The following is a 20,704-nucleotide window of genomic DNA, read 5'->3' as shown; positions in this document are numbered from 1 at the left end:
ATAAGAACTCGATGTTTGGAGGGGAGGGGAATACCTTAAAAAAGCAACCAATGAAAAAGAAGAAATCCTAACAGAAGTTCTAGTTAAATTAACTAGTATGTGATCTAAGAGGAAATAGAAGAACTGTAAGAAAACTAAATTACGTGTAAAAATAGCTAAACAAAAGTTTTGGGAAGATTTTAGAAAGAATGTTAAATATAGTGAAAGTGGCAAAATATTTTGGAGGCTAAGAAAGCTTAGAAATAGAGGGAAAGAAATACTAAAAAGAATCAAAGAACATAAATTATATATAACTGAATAAGATAAGGATATTCAGAATGTCTTGAGTTATTATTTAGAAAACTTATAATGCAGCAACATTCAAAAAGATAAGCAGCTGAAAATATCCAGGGGATATGTAACCAATAGTACATCGCAATACTTGAGGTGGAAAATACTGTGAGAAACCTGAAATTGTTAAATGCTGTGAAACTGGAGTTTATCATCCTTATTTTACTCAAGCATTTGAAAACAAAAGTTGGCATATGGAATATCTTTGCTACTAGGGGTCTTGTGTATGGAGGCATTTGAATTCACATCATTGCCTTATTTGTCCTAATGCACATTGCACTCCCTTCTCAACTGTGTATAATGACGTGCATTATGAGAAGGGTTACTGCTCTGACTAGTTTTGATCTTTGTTGAAGTGCCATCACTGGCAGCTAGGCCCATGGAGATATGCAGTGCTAAGGCAACTTTATTTCATGTTCAATATTTTGTTTGCATGTGCTTGGATAAAAGATTTTAAGTTTATTTTTGTCAAGGATGAAAATTTGAATATAATTTCTTGTCAAGTATAAAATTTTTTTTTTCCCATTAGGAGGGGGTGATGGAAATTTCTTGCTGAAGTAGATTATATCATATCATTTCCAGATCTACAAAACTGTGTCTGTCTTAAAAGTGAAAATTTAAGGTCATCCATGATCCTGACAATCTCTCTTTGGTCTGAACCCAGCTTATTTTCCAAATTTTTTAGCCTGTTCTCAAGTATGCTTGCATGAATATAACCTGGAATACTCAGTGGAAGTGGTATTTCACTCTTCAGCGCTAAAATGCCCAAACAAAAAGTGTCATTAGTTCAGTCTAGTCACCAACTAGAGAACCTTTTTTTGAGTGCCTCCGTTGCATAATTGGAAGAACGACAGTCCATTGTGCTCTTTGATTGGAAAAGGCCTAAATTTGATTCTCATCACGATGAGAGGAATCTTTATATGGGTTTTTCAATTGAAGGTGAGTTAGCCAATCTTATATGGAGGTGGCAGGATTTTTCATCCCATGTACAGACAAATCAGCCTTGAGAAACACGCAATTTACAGACCAAAATACTAGTGGTGGTGGTGAGCAGTAGATGATGATGGTAGTTGCAGTTCGCTGTAGTGATTAAGTGGTGAGACGGAGATTTCTAGAGGTGATGTCCTCCCTCGATCAGTCTTTGGACTCTTTGATGGTGTCATGTAATAATAATAATTCTCACATTAAGTTTTATTTCCCTTTTTATAGATGGGTACCACGAGTTTGACTCCGATTATTCTGAATTCAACCTTCTGACTATACCTTCTAAATTATGCAGTGCAAGTACTGTAAAACACCTTCATATTTGAGTACTTCTGGTTGAATATCATCTGCTCTGGCTGCCTTTCCACATTTCAGGTTTTTGGTGGCTTTTTTCTAAACAAAATGACTACAATCCTCTTGAATAATTTTACCACCATTCTGTTCCTGAATGTTGCATTTAACAATCTTAAAGGAATTACTCCAAACATATAGAATATCTTTATCTTCATGTAATAATAATAAATTTTATCTAGTGTAACATACAACTTTCTGCAAATATCCAGCATCCAGAATAATTAATAATAAGGTGGTACACCCTTTTTCTACTTGTATATGGAAAATATATGACTTCTATGTTGATTTAACCTTTGTATTTGTATCTTCTTGGGTCTGGCTCTGACTGATGAGACCTCAACCAAGGCTGAAACTGGTACAGATGGTGTGACCATTCCCATAATGTTTTTGCATTAATGGATACTAAAGCAATTGATGCAAAGTCCTCTGTATACAAGTAGATTAGTTTGTGAAGCTACTTCATACTTTAAGCTTGTTTTTAGTAAAACAAAAATATAATCTCTTTTCAAGTGAATGTACAGAGGCCACTCAAGTTTCTTCATACCTTTCCATGGCTTGGGAAAAATTGATAGGAGATCTACAGTGACATGAGATGGCTTTCTCCATTGTTGTCAAGAGAATTAAGGTTGAAAGTAATAGATGCTAATGTGACGATTAACTTATCTCCATTTTGGCATAACTTGAAGCATTTTAGGTTGGCTAGATGTTAAATGAGTATGAACAGCTTATACAAACAATATAAGATGGATATTAATTCTGTAGCACAATTACAGAGTGGAGGTTCCATTCTAGAAAGAGACTTATTATTATTTAAATTATGGATTTTTTTGATATCTTTCTGGAGAAATATTGGAGGAGGCATGTCGTTCTTGGCATAATGGGAAGTGAATTGTCTATGTTGTCTATAACCTGATAGCAATCAAGTGTCTTCTCATTAGAGAAAGCATGTTTGCCAGTGGGTCATCCTTATCTTTTGAGTGATGTAACAATGGTGCCATGTGGATGTGAAAGAGGTGAAAACATGTGGCTCTGACAGACCATTGAACATTTAAGATGAGGTGAGATGAAGCAGAAACTGAAGTTTCTTCGAATGCTGGTAGGTAATACAATTTTACTAAGCTCCTTTGTGAAATCATTGTATTTTTAATGAAACTGAAGACATTTTATTGAAAAGAAAAATAGTTTTGGTATTTTTCTAATGTAGTTAATTCCATATTTGGCATTAATGTTCTATAAGTTTTGTAACCTTCATGTATAATAACAGTATGATATCTTTATGTATAATAACAGTATAAAAAAAAACTCTAAATTGAATTTAAATGCAATAGTTTTGAATTTCACCATATACTTGTATCATTCATGTTGCCTTTTTTCCTGGTATTTCAGGATAAATGACATGAATTGACAACTAATTGTCTTGCTTACATATCTGAATATGTATTATATTTTCTTTAATTAAGATGTCACTGAAAGATGGCTATGTACCCTCCAAGAAAAAAGAACTTAAAGTTTCTAAAAAATCAAATGTTTTGGACAAGATGCCAATGAAAACTACTGTCCAGTCTCAGCCTTCTGTAAGTTTATTTAGAATATAGTTATGTTATAATAACAAAAAAAAAATCTATCAAATTAACATCATTTTCAAACATATACCTTTAAGGTATGTATAAAATACTGTTATAGCATAGCACAATTAATATTTTATGACTAGTTTATCAGCAACTTTCTTCCAAATTGGTCTGTTATATGAAGATCCTTTATATAACATATAAAGGATCTTTATTTAACTTTGGTAGATCTTGAAAAGTCATATGATAAGGTGATAAGAAAAAGCTGTTCATAATCCTACATTTACTGTTACTGTATATGTTATACCTCATACGTTATGTAAAGCTATATACTAAGTTGTATACTCCTATACTAAGTCGTAAGTCAGATATTAGAATTGAAAAGAAATACATGGAAACTGAACTACTAAAAAAAAAGAGAGCCAAAAGGCTTCACTTTGGCAATGCAAAATTATTCATATTAAGTGAATATTGAATCCAACATTATTTCAAAGCCGAATAGAGAAACTACAAGAGTTTCATGCTGAATATATATATATATATATATAGAAACTATAAAAGTTTTGGCGGATTCAAGCATAAGCAAACCTTTCATGACAGAGGTAACTCGTAGTAAAGGTGGAGTAAACTCTGATCACTATCCTTAGTATTTCCCATAATGTAAAACACATCTCCTAGCAGACATGTATGATGTTATACATTATGGGGGGGGGGTACTACCCAGACCAGTTTCGACCTTTATTGAGGTCTCGTCAGTGGGAGCCAGACCCAAATGTAAATACTCAGGTTGAAGTGATGCAGAACTTATATACTTTACCATACGAGTTGTCAAAAAAGGTGTCACATCACAAAAGGCACCAAGAATTACTGAAAAAAAGAGAGCCAACGGCTTCACTTCGGCGATGCAAAATTATTCAAATTAAGTGGATATTAAATCCAACATTATTTCAATGCTGAATAGAGAAACTACAAGAATTTTGTGCCGAATATATATATGTACATATATATATATATAGAAACTATAAAAGTTTCAGCGGATCCAAGCGTAAGCAAAACTTCCATGACAGGGGCAACTCGTAGTAAAGGTGGAGTAAGATCTGATCACAATCCTTAGTATTTCCCATATATGGAGACAATTTGATGTAAAAGTAAATGTAAGTGGAGATAATATGCAATGGTGCATATTATCTCCACTGTTATTCATCATCTGTATGGATCACATTATGAAAAAAAATGGTATTCCACCTAATATCAAAATTGGAAATATTCAACTCAGCTCTATTTTATGCAGGTGATGTTATGCCTTTAAATAAATCCAGTACAAGTCTTAGGACTATTTAACCAAATTAAATAACTATTATAATAAATTTGAGAATTAGTAAAAAGATAAATATGAAAAAAATTAGAAAATATTGAAAATATCAACATTTTCAATAGGCAACCCAAGGAACGAGTAAAATACTTCAGCTCTTTTAGGTACAATTTCTAGTGAAATTGAGGGCAAATTAAATTTGGAAACAAATAATAGGATAAGCAATTCTGGTATAACAGGAAGCCATTTGAGTAAAGAAACTCGAACTCTTTGGATTTTAAAACAAAAATTTTGTAATCTTCATTTATAACCTTCAAATATTATGATTTCATCTTGATATAGTATCTCTTTTCATGAACATTCCTTTGACAGATACTATTAATTTCTATGTAAACAAGGTTTTCCTCTGGACATGATAAAAATTTTTGACTTTGTAATCCACTGTGGTAATTTTGGTGTCTCTGACAAATTATACCAACAGATTGAAGGTACAGCCTTGGGTAGTTACGTTTCTTTCCCCTCTAGTTCTCTCTCTCTCTCTCTCTTTTTCCCCTCCCCTATTCTACTTGCCAATTACTACATGGAGTATATATCAGCACTTGGGGTAGAAAAAACCATAAAAAACCTGAAATATGGAAGCAAAAGTTTTATTGTGCCTGCGCTGCATAATTCAGATGATCAAATTCCAAATGATTGGAGTGGATCTCTCATAATGCCTATCTGTAAAAAGGGAAATAAAACTATATATGAGAATTACAGAATAATTTCTCTAGAACATTCCAGGTAAGATTTATTCAAGGATAATCTAAAAGTGGCTAAGAAAATATATGAAAAAAACAACAACAAACAAACTGGGAGCTGAACAGGAGGCCGAATAGGAATTGTCAAGATTAGATACTTGTCAAGTATAAAATAACTTTAAGAAGAATAGTTTGGAAATCATGAGAACATGGATCAGTATTTGAGGAAAGGAGCATATGACAAAGTGCCAACATATAATATATATTTAAGTTATAATCAGCAGTTGGAATTGAAGAAGATACATGGTTTGGTGTAAAATCAGGTGTAATACATATATACTATAATTGTGTCAATGAATAATATTATAGAATACCAACTCGGTGTTATTCACCATCTATATGGATCACATTATGAAAGAAAGTAGCATTAAGCCAGTTATCCAAATTAAAGGTGTTCATTTTGTTTTTACTTTATGCAGGTGATATTTTTTATGTTGGGCCTATATATTTTGTTGGTCAACCTATAGTTACTTAGTACCATGTATGGGAATATCCTCATAAATAAATCCAGTACAAATCTGCAGGATCCCTTAACTAAATTGAATAACTGCTTTAAAAAATTTGATATGAAAATAAAAAGACAGATTGAGAAAATAGGCAGAAACATTAAAACTGTCAACTGCATCCTGAATGGAGAACCTAATATAGAACAATTTGTGAAGATGGCAAATTAAATATAAAAATAGATTAAGCAAAACTGATATGGTAGTGAGTCAACTGAATATATTTATATGGAATGAGAGAGAAATTAGTGAAAACAAGAAAATAGTTATGTACAAGACAGTATTTAAACCAATTTTAAACTTATGAATCAGAGAGCTGGGTTAGAAGTAAACAGTATCAATGAATGACTGGAGACTACTGATATGAAAGTTCTGAAAAAAATTAGAAGAGTAGATAGATGACATCAATGGCAGAATGATATTAAAAAGAAGATATTAGGAAAGAACTTTATGTTGAGGAATGTGTGAGCATGGCAGATCAGATGTGTATGGTCACCTAAACAGAAATGGGAAAGGAAAGATCAGCAAAGCAGATGTTTGATGGCAGGAAAAAGATCCAGAGGAAGACTAAGATCTAGGTGGATTGATGTAGTTACAAGTGCCCTAGAAGACTGAAATATAAGATGTGACATAATTGGAGCCTGACAAATAAGACTAATGTTAAAAAACGTTAAATTTTCTTGATCAAAAAGACCTAGACTTTTATTGGGATTATATTGATCAAGTGTATATAATAAACAACTAAGTTATACCAACTAGTTTCACCAACTAAGTCTGTTGGCATCTTCAGGGTACATAACTGATGTAAGGCACTAAAAAGTAAAAAACTGTTACAACCTATAATCAACTGATTCCAATTATATTAAACAAAGAACAGAGCACATACAATACATTCATAGAGTGTGGATGATATCACTTGTTGTTATTTAGGAACATTCTATAGTTGGCACTATAATTCAGTTCTGGCAAGTTGAAGGATCTGATAAGGGTCTTCCTGATCATGGGCAAGATTAGTCCTTGGTTCCTGTTAAGGTTTTGTATACAGTGGGCAACTGTTGTGGCCTCCTTAAAAATTCAGGAGCAGAAGTCCTCCTCCATGTAAGGAATTGTGCTTCTATCCCACTCTATGGTATGGTTCTAATAAGACTAAGTTTTGTTCTGTTAGGAAGGAAAGATATTCTTGATATGAAGTAAGTGTCAATGTAAATTATCATATAATACTCTCATGGTATCCTGTACATCCCTAGAGGGTACATATCAGGATAATGATAATGATTTAAAGTTCAGTTTGATAATGAGAGAAAATGACATTGTCATCAGCATACTAGAGTGCTATGAGTAGCATTTTGTTTGTCCTTATTTTGGATCCGAGTCTGTGAACCTCCATTGCTCAGTCAGTATATACGAAGCCCTTTGGTCAGAAAGACCTAGGTTCGATTCCTGTCCATGATGTGAGGAACCTTTATCTGGTCTCTTTTGACTAAAGGTGAGTTAGCCAATCTCATACGGAGATAAAGGGTTTTTCACCCAAAAAACTCCAGATTTTTGTCCCTCAGAATAGGCAAACTGCACACGGATCTACAGTCATAAAATGCATAATTCCTCATTAGGAGGACTCAACCAGTCCTAAGGGATGGTAGAGGAATGGGCGGGGCATACGAATAAATAAATCAGTCTATCAAGTTTAAAAATTTACTTGCCATCCTATATGATATTTCGCTTCCTGGAAGAAGCTTTCATCAACGAGTTGAAGAATTTTTGTTTTGTGAAGACTGGAAAGAGAATGGGTGCTAAGACACAACTTTACTTCACACTTGCTATTACTATGAATGGGTTTCCCAAACGGCCGTTGCCAATCACATTTTCTGACATTGTAACAAAGCCAGTTGCAAGACAGAAACAAATTTTGACGAACAGCCAATCAACAGTAGATTTTTCCAGAGAACTTCTCATTTGATAGAGTATAAAAGGCTTTAATAAGATCATAAAGGCCATGAAAAATTTGTTCATGATATTTTTCTTGGAGTTTGATTTGCACTGAAGATCATATCGAGCTGAAACTGCATTAAAGTTGGAGAGTTTTCTTCGGTAAGAATGCAAGCAAAGATCTTCCCAGCTAGATATAGTAGAGAGAGAGAGAGAGAGATGCTCTAATGCCAAGTCTGATTAATCGCTTTTAAAATAAATAAAGATGGTTACAAATAGAGCATCTTTAGTCAGCAGGCATATTCTGAACAGAGTATGAAGTTGATGCTTAAGTTCATAATCTTACCATCATTTATCATTTCCATTAAATTCCATGATGTTTAATGCAACTTATTGGATATGTGGACTAACCAGGCTAGACATTTACAAAGGTTTAGCTGGTTATACACTGCAATCATGCATTCTTCTTGACCATCTCAAGAAGAATATCTCCAGCTGCTTTGTAGGATGACATTTTGGTTTGCATCCATGCAGAGACAGCACGTCTCCTTGATATATGTAGCGTGATTTCTGGTTCCAACATACTACTACTACTCAGACTGCAGTTATGTCTTGACAAAATAGATAGAAGCATGATTATGCACTAGCTGGTTAATCAGTCTCTTGAAGTATGGTCTTGTGTATTATCTGATTGCCAGTCTTCAGGATCACTTTACTTCTCCATCTTTGACCAGAAGTGATTTTTGATTTACATAGTATGGTCTGGTCTACTCCAGAAGGGAAATAGATATCATGTTTGGTATTCCATTTCTTAACACGTTCACACTGGATGGAACACAAGAAATTGTCTCGTTTTTCTGTTTCATATTTGGATATGCATGGTGGGAATTGTTGCTTATCCTTTCTATTGAATCCAAAGTGGTGTAAAGAAAAATGTGTTGGTTTCTGGAAATATAATTAACCAATAATTAAGATAATTTGCACATTTGGGTGATAAAGAGTGAGAGGGGGAAATAAGAATCAATCACATGTGCATGAGTGGTAAAGTTTAGGTAGAAAAGAAGTTGGAAAGAGATTCAGTATCAAAAAATAAATACCCAATAATGGAGAAAATTCTGTATGTGGGTCATCAGTAACCTGTTACTGAATGGGATGTGAACCATGAATGGAGATCATGAATAACATGCAAATTTATTATGACCTTGGAAACAGAAAACATGAGTACATGTACAAAACATGTAACCAGCAATGAACATTTAGTATGCAGCTAAATACAGGGAGGAGCAAATCCATGTGAACATAGTTTGTTTGGTAAGATGATTTATTTGAGTGTGGCAGAAATCATATATGTACTCATGAAGCTCAATAAATGCAAAGGATTTGTGATTTTATTCTCTAGAAATCCGTGGAAACCTTTCATAATCTTTTCCTCTTCTTTTTGGAATTCACCTGTTGTAAAAAGATAAAATTAAGAAATGCAAGATTTGGATTTAAAAATTGTTTGTATATCAGAAACTTTATTTTGTTCAAAAAAAAAAAACTGAAATATTGCATTAGTTAAATGAAATAAAAATCTGATTTAAGAAAACTTTCTTTTAAGGTTACACGGTGATCAGCATTCATATTTATGAATTTAGGGACACCAAACACATGTGTTGAAAAGATTATTTTACTGATTAATAATAAAATAATAACTTGACGTTTCGACCCCTGTATTGAGGTTATCATCAGAAGGATACATCTGTATAAGAACCAAGCTACATGCTGTTGCACTCTATACAGGTAAATTACATCTATGTTGTTAACTAATCTTTTTTCTTAGCCTGCCCTCTAGTGATAAAAATAAAATATTTAAAAACCAATAAAAACTACAATAAACTCTGCTAAAGTCCTCACGTACTAGGATTCTTCTGGAATTATACAGTTTATATTGTTATACTACGATTATCTATTATCTTCTGGATTTGTACAGTACAGGTTGCTATTGAATGTTCAGGGGAAAAAAAGGAAAGAAAAAAAAACCACCTGAACAAACAACACAAACGCATCCAATTCACCATTGAAATAGAAAAAAACAACTCTCTTCCGTTCCTAGACACACTTGTCACACGTCTTCCTTTAGGCTGTCTCTCCTCAGTTTACCGCAAATCTACACACACAGGCTAGATCACCACCCAACACAAAAACTAGGGGTCATAAGCACCCTTAAACACAGAGCTCAAACCATTTGTTCAAATGAACAAGCTCTTAACCATGAATATGAGACCGTCAAACATACCTTTATAAGAAATGGATATAGTATAAAAACCATTCACAAGATCCTCCACAAAGATACCACTAATAACAAAAAAGATTTCAAGAATGCTATTGCTGTACCATATGTTAGAGGCATTTCTGAAAAGATAGACAGAACACTACACAAATACAACATCAAAACCACCTTTAAACCCCCGACAAAATTAAGACACCTACTCAGTTCTTCCAAGGATCCCCTGCCACACCTAGCCCACCAAAGGGTTTACAAAATAGATTGCACATGTAACATATCATACATAGGGGAAACAGGGCGAACCATCCCAATCAGAAAGGATGAACACGAATGACACATAAAATACCTCCATTTTGGAAAAACTGGCCTTTCTGACCACGCACTCCAAACATACCACAGAATTGATTTGAAAGGTACCAAGTCCCTACACCGCACCAAAACCTGGTTCGAGCGGAAATTCAAGGAAGCATGTGAAATGCTCAATCATGATCCGAATCTGAATAAGAATGATGGTCTAACCATTCCAAGAATGTGGAGGACCCATCTGCAACCTTCATAACAAAGAAAAATCTCAATACAAGAAGACTTGGTGAAGTGTTTTTTTTTTTTTTTTTCTCCCTGAACATTCAATAGCGACCTGTACTGTACAAATCCAGAAGATAATCGTAGAATAACAATATAAACTGTATAATTCCAGAAGAATCCTAGTACGTGAGGACTATAATAGAGTTCATTATAGTTTTTATTGGGTTTTTTTTATCACTAGAGGGCAGGCTAAGAAAAAAAAAAAAGATTACTTAACAATGTTGATGTAATTTGCATGTATAGAGTGCAACAGCATGTAACTTGGTTCTTATACACATGTATCCTTCTGATGATGACCTCAATACAGGGGTCGAAACGTCAAGTTATTATTTTATTATTAATCAGTAAAATAATCTTTTCAAAACGTGTGTTTGGTGTCCCTAAATTCATAAATATGTATGATTTAAGAAAAGTAATAAAGAACAATCATAGTGATTGTATTACCTTTGTTCTTAATATATTTTGAATGTTTTGTTGTATTTTAATAGTTAAATTGAAGAGTGGACATGGACTGGTTATTACTAACACAATGCTCCAACATAAAAATGTGCACAAATTCACATGGAAAGAAGAGGCAAGGAATAAGAAAAGTCTCTTTGACTATGTTATTGTTGATAATGATGTTTTCTCACTGGTGCAGGACACTAGAGTGTACAGAAGATTTGAAATTGGAAGTGATCACCATTTAGTCCTTGAGCAGGATAAAATTGAATTTCATATTGAAAAGAACATGAAAGTTTTAAAGCAAATAAAAGTTGAGCAGCTCTCGGATGTGAACTGTAGATTAAAATACACAAACATTATTGAAGAAAAAATGAAAGATTTTGGGAACAGGAACCAAACCTTTGAGATTCGGTGGCAAGCCCTGAAGAAAACATTGATTGATTCAGCCAGAGAGACGTGGTGAGGTTGTCTGCAAGGTTAAAAAAATCAGAACTCCATGGTGGACATAGGAAGTTAAAGAGGCAATGAAGGAAAAGAAGAAAACATATCAAAGTTCCTGGCAAATAAGTCAGCCTGTGCTCTTAGAGGATACAGAGAAAAATGTAAGAAAGCTAAACATTGCATAAAACTAGCTAAACAAAACTCTTGGGAAGAGACTTATAAGAACATAGAAAATAAATATCAAGAAGGTGGCAAGATATTTTTGAGGTTGCTGAAGAAGTTCAGAAATAGAGGAAAGAGTGCTGTAAAAGGAATTAAAGATGATAAAGGTGACATGAAAACTGGGAGAAAAAGATATATGGAATAATTTCTTCAAAAAATTGAAACAATCAAAGACAGCACAGTGGCAAAAAACTCTCAACAGGTATGAAATCAAGAATGCACATCCATACTTGAAGTAGAAAAAGTCAACGAAAGCTTGAAATGTGGAAAGGCAGCAGGAGTAGATGATATTCGACCAGAAATGCTCAAGTATGAAGGTATAAAAGTCTTACTGTGGCTGCACTGCATAGTTCAGAAGGCCTGGACAGAGGGACAAATTCCAGATGATTGGAGCAGAGCAAGCTCTCATAGTACCCGTATATATAAAAAAAGAGAAATAAAACTGAATGCGAAAATTACAGAGGTCTTTCCATACTGAGTATTCCTTGTATGATTTATGCAAGTATACTTGAAAAATGGTCAAGAAGGATTGTGGAAAGGAAACTTGGTGAAGAACAAGCTGTGTTCAGGCCAAAAATAGAGGTTGTCAGAATCAGATGTTCACTTTACGACAAATAGTTGAGAAATCATGGGAATATAAACAAAAATCTGTATTTAAGTTTGTAAATCTGGAAAAAACATATGACAAGGTGCCAAGAGAAAAGCTATTCAAAATGCTACAGTTATATTTTTTCTTTTAAGGTTACACGGTGATCAGCACTCATATTTGTAAATTTAGGGACACAAAAACACACGTTTTGAAGATTATTTTATTAATTACTAATAAAATAAAACTTGACGTTTCAACCCCTGTATCGAGGTCATCATCAGAAGAATACAAGTGTATAAGGAACCAAGCTACATGCTCATCCCCTGTATACCGGTAAACTAAATCTACATAGTTAATTAATCCTTTTCCTTAGCCTGACCTCTAGTGATAAAAAAAAAAAATAATATTAATTTAAAAAATAAAAATAAATAAATAAAAAATAAATACAACTACAATAAACTTCTAAAGTCCTCATGTATTAATATTCTTCTGGATAGTTCTGATTGTTATAATATGATTTCTTTCAGTTGCTGTTGGAACGACACATTAAATACCTCCATTTTGGAAAAACCGGCCTTTCTGACCACACACTCCAAACATACCACAGAATTGATTGGAAAAATACCAAGTCTCTACACTGCACCAAAACCTGGTTTGAGAGAAAATGTAAACAGTCGTGTGAAATGCTCAAACACAACCCAAATCTCAACAAAAATGATGGCCTAACCATTTCAAGAATGTGGAGGGACCCATCTACAACCTGTATAACAACCTAAACTAGCCATAGAAAAATCCCACTAAAAGAAGACAACCTGGTGAAGTGTTTGTAACATTCAACAGCAACTGAAAGAAATCAGATTATAACAATCAGAACTATTCAGAAGAATATTAATACATGAGGACTTTAGCAGTTTATTGTAGTTGTATTTATTTTTTTTTTATTATTATTTATTTATTTATTTTTAATTATTATTATTTTTTTTTTTTATCACTAGGGGAAAGGATTAATTAACTACGTAGATTTAGTTTACCGGTATACAGGGCATGAGCATGTAACTTGGTTCCTTATACACTTGTATTCTTCTGATGATGACCTCGATACAGGGGTCGAAACGTCGAGTTTTATTTTATTAATAATTAATAAAATAATCTGTTCAACACGTGTGTTTTTGTGTCCCTAAATTTATGGGGGCTATAGTTATATGCTATCAATGGGGCATTATATCAAGCAATACTTAGTCTTTATTTGAGTTGTAAGTCAGCAGTTAGAATTGAAGGAAGTACAAGAAGATGGTTTAATGTTAAATCTGATATCAACAAGGATGTACATTATCTATATGGATCCCATTATGAAGGAAAGTGGTATTAAACCTAATATCAAAATTGGAGATGCTAATCTCAATTCTTTACTCTATCCAGATGATGTTATTATTTTAAGTAAATCTGGTACAAGTCTGCAAGATTCCCTGACTAAATTGAATAACTATTGTAATAGATATGGTATGAAGGTCAGCAATAACAAGACAATGAAAATAGGCAGACGCATTGAAATTATCAACTGCATTGTGAATGGAGAACTATAGAACAAGTAAAACATTTCAGCTACTTAGGCACGATTTTTAGTGATGATGGAAATTAAATATGGAAATAGACAACAGAATCAACAAAGCTGGTATGATAGGAAGTCAACTGAATAAGAGAGACATTAGTCAAAACACTAAATAAGCTGTATACAAAACAGTATTCAAACCAATTTTAACTTATAGATCTGAGAGCTGAAAACTTAGGGAAAAAAAACACTTGACCAAAGACTAGAGACCTCAGATATGGGAGTCCTGACAAAGATTAGGGGCATCAATGGCAGTATCATATTAAAAACGAGGATATTAGGAAGGAACTTGACATTGTCATCCAGGAATGTGTTAGCAGAGCTAATCTCAGGTGGTATGGTCACTTAAACAGAATGGGAGAGGAAAGATTACCAAAAGAAGTGTTCTCTGCCTGGTTGGCAGGAAAAAGACCCAGAGGAAGACCAAGATGTAGGTGGATTGATATAAAAAGTGCCTTAGAAGATAGAAATATTAGATCTGATAAGTTAGTAATGGACAGAGGGACGAATTCCCGATGATTGGAGTAGAGCTCTCATAGTAAGTTTTTCATGTAGTACTATCATATCCTGTACACCCCTTGAGGATACATGTCAGGAATTTGATGGTGGTGATGATGATGAATTGAGGAGTGGCTAAGAATAAACTATGTAGATTTCATCTTAGCATCAACATTCACCTTTCACAGCCTATTAAAAAAAAAAAAAAAAAATGCTGATTGTCACAATGAATGCCTGGTTTCTCTTATCACATTAAAGATTGTCCTGTTATCATAAAACCATATCTTGCTATGCTTATCTTCAAATGTCTTCATTCAGCATGAAAAAAAATTCCAATAATAAATCTTTTGAAAATTAGGTTTTTTTTATATATATATATATATATAAATATATAAGGGGTGCTTAAGGGTCAAAGCTGTATAACTGAGAGGAGACCTCCACATAGCCTTTAAAGGAATGCGGAGAACTGACCAGGGCTTCTGACCTAATGTCCAATCCTCACCTTCTCGTGGTGCACCCTGTTGGGTATCTACTTGGATACTGAACGAACGAGGATGGGCTGGCAATTTGGGATTTAGCCGTCCAAATTGTATTCTTATTGGTTAAACCAAAATAAAAAAATGATGGTACGACATGACAAAATTTCATGCCGGTTGGGGCGTCGCCCGGTTAAACAAGGCCCCCGTTGTTTTCGCCAGGGAACCAGGGCGAACAGCGAAAAGTCAGCTACTGGAACAAATCTGAAAACAAACCCCAACTCAACATCACCAGAGTTAAAGATCGGTACTATCAACATAAGAAGCCTGAATGGCAAAGAAATGGAGCTAGCTGAGGAATTAGATAAGTACCAGATCGACATAATAGGGGTGACTGAAACAAAAAAGACCAAAACTGGTGAGATCTTTCTGAGCAATAAATACAAAATGTTATATTCAGGAAATGACAAACAAGGAAAAGAAGGAGTAGCCATAGTATTCAACACAAAATACGAAGCTAATCTTCTTGAATGGCAGTCAGCTTCAAGTAGAGTAATGTGGGCAAATATGAGAATAGGGAACTGGACAATGAGACTTATTTGTGCCTATGGTCCCACAGAAGGTTCTACTAAGGTAGAAGTGGAGGAATTTTTTGATGCTTCAGAAAAAGCAACTGACACAATGAAAAAGGAAAAGTTGGTCCTTGTTGGTGATCTGAATAACAGAGTAGGAAATGATTGTGAGACATACAAAAATATTTTGGGAAAATTTGGAGAAAAGAGCAAAGCTAATAATAATGGCAAATACCTGTTGGATTTCTGCTCAGGACATGGACTGGTTATTACTAACGCCATGTTCCAACATAAAAATGTGCACAAATTCACATGGAGAGAAGAGGCAAGGAATAAGAAAAGTCTCATTGACTATGTTATTGATGATAGTGATGTTTTCTCCCTGGTGCAGGACACCAGAGTGTACAGAGGATTTGAAATTGGAAGCGATCACTATTTAGTCTTGAGCATGATAAAATTGAATTTCATATTGAAAAGAATAACATGTAAGAAAGTTTTAAAGCGAATAAAAGTTGAGCAGCTCTCAGATGTGAACTGTAGACTAAAATACACAAAGATTATTGAAGAAAAAATAAAAGTGTTTGAAAACAGGAATCAAACCTTGGAGATTCAGTGGCAAACTCTGAAGGAAACATTGATTGATTCTGCCAGAGAGGCATGTGGTGAGGTTGTCTGCAAGGTTAAAAAAATCAGAACTCCCTGGTGGACACAGGAAGTTAAAGAGGCAGTGAAGGAAAAGAAGAAAGCATATCAAAAGTTCCTGTCAAATAAGTCAGCTTGTGCTCTTAGAGAATACAGAGACAAATGCAAGAATGCTAAACACTGTGTAAAACTAGCTAAACAAAAGTCATGGGAGGACTTTGGCAAGAATATAGAAAATAAATACCAAGAAGGTGGCAAAATATTCTGGAGGTTGTTGAAGAAGCTTAGGAATGGAGGAACGAGTGCTGTAAAAGGAGTTAGTGATGATAAAGGTGACATGAAAACGGGAGAAAAAGATATCCTTGAAGTATGGAGTAATTACTTTGAAAAACTGCTAAATGAAACAAGCAGTGATGACAGCACAGTGGTAAAAAATACTGACCAGGCATGCAGTCAGGAATACATATCCATACTTGAAGTAGAAAAAGCCATCAAAGGCTTGAAATGTGAAAAGGCAGCAGGAGTAGATGATATTCGACCAGAAATGCTGAAGTATGGTGGTATAAGAGTCTTACAGTGGCTGCACTGCATAGTTCAGAAAGCCTGTACAGAGGGACGAATTCCCGATGATTGGAGTAGAGCTCTCATAGTACCCATATATAAAAAGTGGAATAAAACTGAATGTGAGAATTACAGAGGTATTTCCCTACTGAGTGTTCCTGGCAAGATCTATGCAAGTATACTTGAGAAACGGTTGAGAAGAATTGTGGAAGAAAAGCTTGGTGAAGAACAAGCTGGATTGAGGCCAAATAGAGGCTGTCAAGATCAGATCTTCACTTTATGACAAATAGTCGAGAAAGCATGGGAATATAACAGAGATCTGTATTTAAATTTTGTCGATTTGGAAAAGGCATATGACAAGGTACCAAGAGAGAAGCTATTCAATACGCTACAGTTATATGGTGTCAATGGGGCATTATATCAAGCAATACTTAGTCTTTATTTGAGTTGTAAGTCAGCAGTTAGAATTGAAGGAAGTACAGGAAGATGGTTTAATGTTAAATCTGGTGTGAGACAAGGATGTACATTATCCCCTCTGTTATTCATTATCTATATGGATCACATTATGAAGGAAAGTGGTATTAAACACGATATCAAAATTGGAGATGTTAATGTCAGCTCTTTGCTTTATGTGGATGATGTTATACTTCTAAATAAATCCGCTACAAGTCTGCAAGCTTCTCTGACTAAATTGAATAGCTGTTGTAATAGATATGGTATGAAGGTCAGCAATAAAAAGACAAAGACAATGAAAATAGGCAGAATCATTGAAAATGTCAACTGTGTTGTGAATGGAGAACCTGTGGAACAAGTGAAACATTTCAGTTACTTAGGTACGATTTTTACTGAAGATGGTAAATTAAATATAGAAATAGACAACAGAATCAGCAAAGCTGGTATGGTAGGAAGTCAATTGAATAAATTCATATGGAATAAGAGAGAAATTAGTAGGAACACTAAATTAGCTGTATACAAGACAGTGTTCAAACCAGTTTTAACTTATGGATCTGAGAGCTGGGTCAGAAGTAAAACACTTGACCAAAGACTAGAGACCGCAGATATGAGAGTCCTGAGAAAGATTATAGGCGTGAACAGATGGCTTCAATGGCAATATCATATTAAAACGAGGATATTAGGAAAGAACTTAACATTGTCAACATCCAGGAATGCATTAGCAGAGCTAATCTCAGGTGGTATGGTCACCTAAACAGAATGGGCGAAGAAAGATTAGCAAAACAAGTGTTCTCTTCCAGGTTGGCAGGAAAACGACCCAGAGGAAGACCAAGATATAGGTGGATTGATACGGCACAATGTGCCTTAGACGATAGAAATATAAGATCTGATAATGTTGGAGTCTTGACAAGTAACAGACTGATTTGGAGGAAAATGGTAGATAGGAAGTTAGTAATGATGTAATTTTTTTCATGTAGTACTATCATATCCTGTACACCCCCTTGAGGGTACATGGCAGGAATTTGATGATGATGATGATATATATATATATATATATATATATAATTGGCCAGCTATAAAAATTGTACTTGCCATCTCATAGGTGGCAAATTTGCAAAATGAATCCATCCAATGCAGAAATCTCAACCAATCTCCTGCCTAATGCATGGCATATATGATGCAGCCCCATGTGAATATGTTAATGTTGATCATGAAGGAAATTGTACAAGATCAAAAAAAAAGGTTTTAATATAAAAAGCTCTAGTTCGTTTATTTATTTTTGATTTTTTAGTGTTATATGTTCTTCTGGCTTTTCTTCTATAAAGTAAATGATCTTGCCATTTACTTTATAGAAAGAAAGGTTGATGCATGTTACAGATTTTTTTTTTTTTAAGAGCTAAATATAATGCTATTAAAACAGAAGTTGTGTAGGATATTTGGTAACGTGTTCAGTCTAATCTGAAGTAAGTATATTTTTAGTAAATCAGACTGCTACAGAACCATTCTCCATTGGTTTTGATATGCAGTTCATAGGAAAAGACTCCACAGATGATCTTTCAGTGCCTAGTTTTTGGACAGCAATGTCCAGAAGTGTTCCAGGAATTCTTAGATAAGAAGAAATTCTCCCCACCTTCAACTCCTTCCTCTTTGCAGGGTCAAATACTCTGAAGGTGAAACAGTTCCAAAACATCACAGATGTACAAATGAATATGACATGGCAGTTGCATGCCATTCCAAATAACTTACCAGAAATCTATTGAAAATGGAAGGGTCACTGGATTACCACCTTGCAATTAAGATACTTGAACTTAAGGAGATAACTCAAAGTAACCTATTTAAATTTCCTTTAAAAAAAAAAAAAATCTGTCCTGAGTTTTTTTAATCAGCCCATGTATTCCACTGAAAACTTCTTGTAGTTTAAATGAGATGTATCAAACTATTTGATGTCTTCCAAAAAAATTCCAGTATGTTACCTTATGTAATTTGATTATATTGTTCATTCCCTTTATTTCTCTTACAGCACCAAAAAGTAGATGAGTTATTAGAAGAAGTAAAGAAACTAAGAGCCACCGTCCTGAAACATGAAGTACGAATTAGAGATCTGGAAAGAAAGCTGGAAAATAAAGGTGGCTCCTTTAATGTTCACAATAGGTCACATAGTAATAGTCATGGTGATAAACACCTAATGCCTGATGAAGTGTAAATGGTTTTATAGCATTTTCTTCCATTTCATTGTATTTCAGGAACCAATAGTCAGAACAAAATATCATCAAGTTGTTTTAAAGATTGTGCACATCAAATAAGAGAGAAATATTTAAAACATTTTTTTTCTCTCTCTCTCTTTCTCTATTCATGTGTGAGTGAGTGAGGAGAGAGGGGGGGGGGGTGTTAGCCAGTTTTAATATTAACTAATGCTTCTGAGGTCGCAACCTCAGTCTTTGAAAGTTACACTTTTTATTCCCACCTCATAAACATTTTAAAGGTTAATGTTTTTTTTTTTTTTGTTGTTGTTGTTGTTTTTTTATTATAATACATATAAATATTTTTAGATAAGTATTTAGCAAAATTTTGTTTGTTAGTTCTTAATGCTAGCTTCAGTTTGGTAATGTACAGTCAAAAGATTTTATTTTAATGCAGAAATTTTTAATTAATACTAGTAAATGTTGATAAGAGACAAAATATTCTGCTGGTTAATTTTTTATTTAAAAGTCTCTGAATGAAATGGATTTTAGATGTTTTAATCAACAAAATTAATATATTGTTAATAGCCACATATATATATATACATATTTAGCTATACTGTTTATGTTTAATATGCAAATCAGGAGGACCAGAAAGGGACTGAAATCATTTATTTTGAATTAAGAGACATTTTATTTTTAATCTTCTTGTTTAGTTGAATAAAAGTGGTAAATCATTAATATAAAAACAACAGTAGTTCCTGAAATCAATGTTTATTTTAATCCCCCATGGCTAATTATTTGGATTGCCAGTTAGTGTTTGTGTGCTGAGTTTACTAAATGCCATGACTAAGGGACAGCTAGAATTTATAATTAGACTAATTTTATAAATGAAGTATAAAACTAGTGAATATTTTTTGTACTGTGTGCTTCCTTAAGAAGCATGATGGAAGTGATTTAATTTACAACTAAAATCAGTATTTAATTAATGATATTCACAACTGAAGGCACTGCTTGATTAAAACTGTGCTACTAATAGCCAGTTTCCTCATTCTTGCAGTATTTAATGATGACTGGATAGCTTTGAGTATTCATCGTGAGGAGGTAAATAAGCGATTTTAAAAACTAAAATAAATAAACAGAAAACTGTTAACGTGCACAAAGCACTGAAAGAAAGCCTAAAAGAAAACATTCACCTTTTTCCATAGGACTTAAGATTGAAATGAAAGCAAGGAAAGAGAGAGAATTAAAATATATATATATATTATTAGTCAGAAAAGAATCATTGATTGGTGACCATGTTTCAACTTATAAGATCTGTGAATATTTGGAGATATCAAGTAATGTTCTGGTTTTGATGGATGTGGAAAGAAATTTAATATCCCC

The 20,704-nt window shown here is 33.8% G+C and overlaps 1 protein-coding gene across 1 annotated transcript in view; it reads left to right on the top strand.

Moving 5' to 3' along the window:
* LOC150095655 (coronin-1C-like) overlaps positions 1-19,341 on the top strand; it is a 145,823-nt gene extending 126,482 nt beyond the window's left edge. The window contains exons 10-11 of the mRNA XM_090409935.1: positions 3,129-3,242; positions 19,159-19,341. Coding sequence (XP_090266061.1) covers positions 3,129-3,242; positions 19,159-19,341 — 297 coding nt within the window. The remainder of the gene's footprint in view (positions 1-3,128; positions 3,243-19,158) is intronic.
* The last annotated feature ends 1,363 nt before the right edge of the window (positions 19,342-20,704 follow it).

Source organism: Typopeltis vanoorti, chromosome 20, assembly GCF_054136105.1.
Source record: "Typopeltis vanoorti isolate ZY-2024b chromosome 20, IOZ_Tvanoo_1.0, whole genome shotgun sequence".
In the NCBI taxonomy this organism is placed as follows: domain Eukaryota; kingdom Metazoa; phylum Arthropoda; class Arachnida; order Uropygi; family Thelyphonidae; genus Typopeltis; species Typopeltis vanoorti.
The sequence above is the reverse complement of the archived record's forward strand: the minus strand, read 5'-3'. Positions and strand labels throughout refer to the sequence as shown.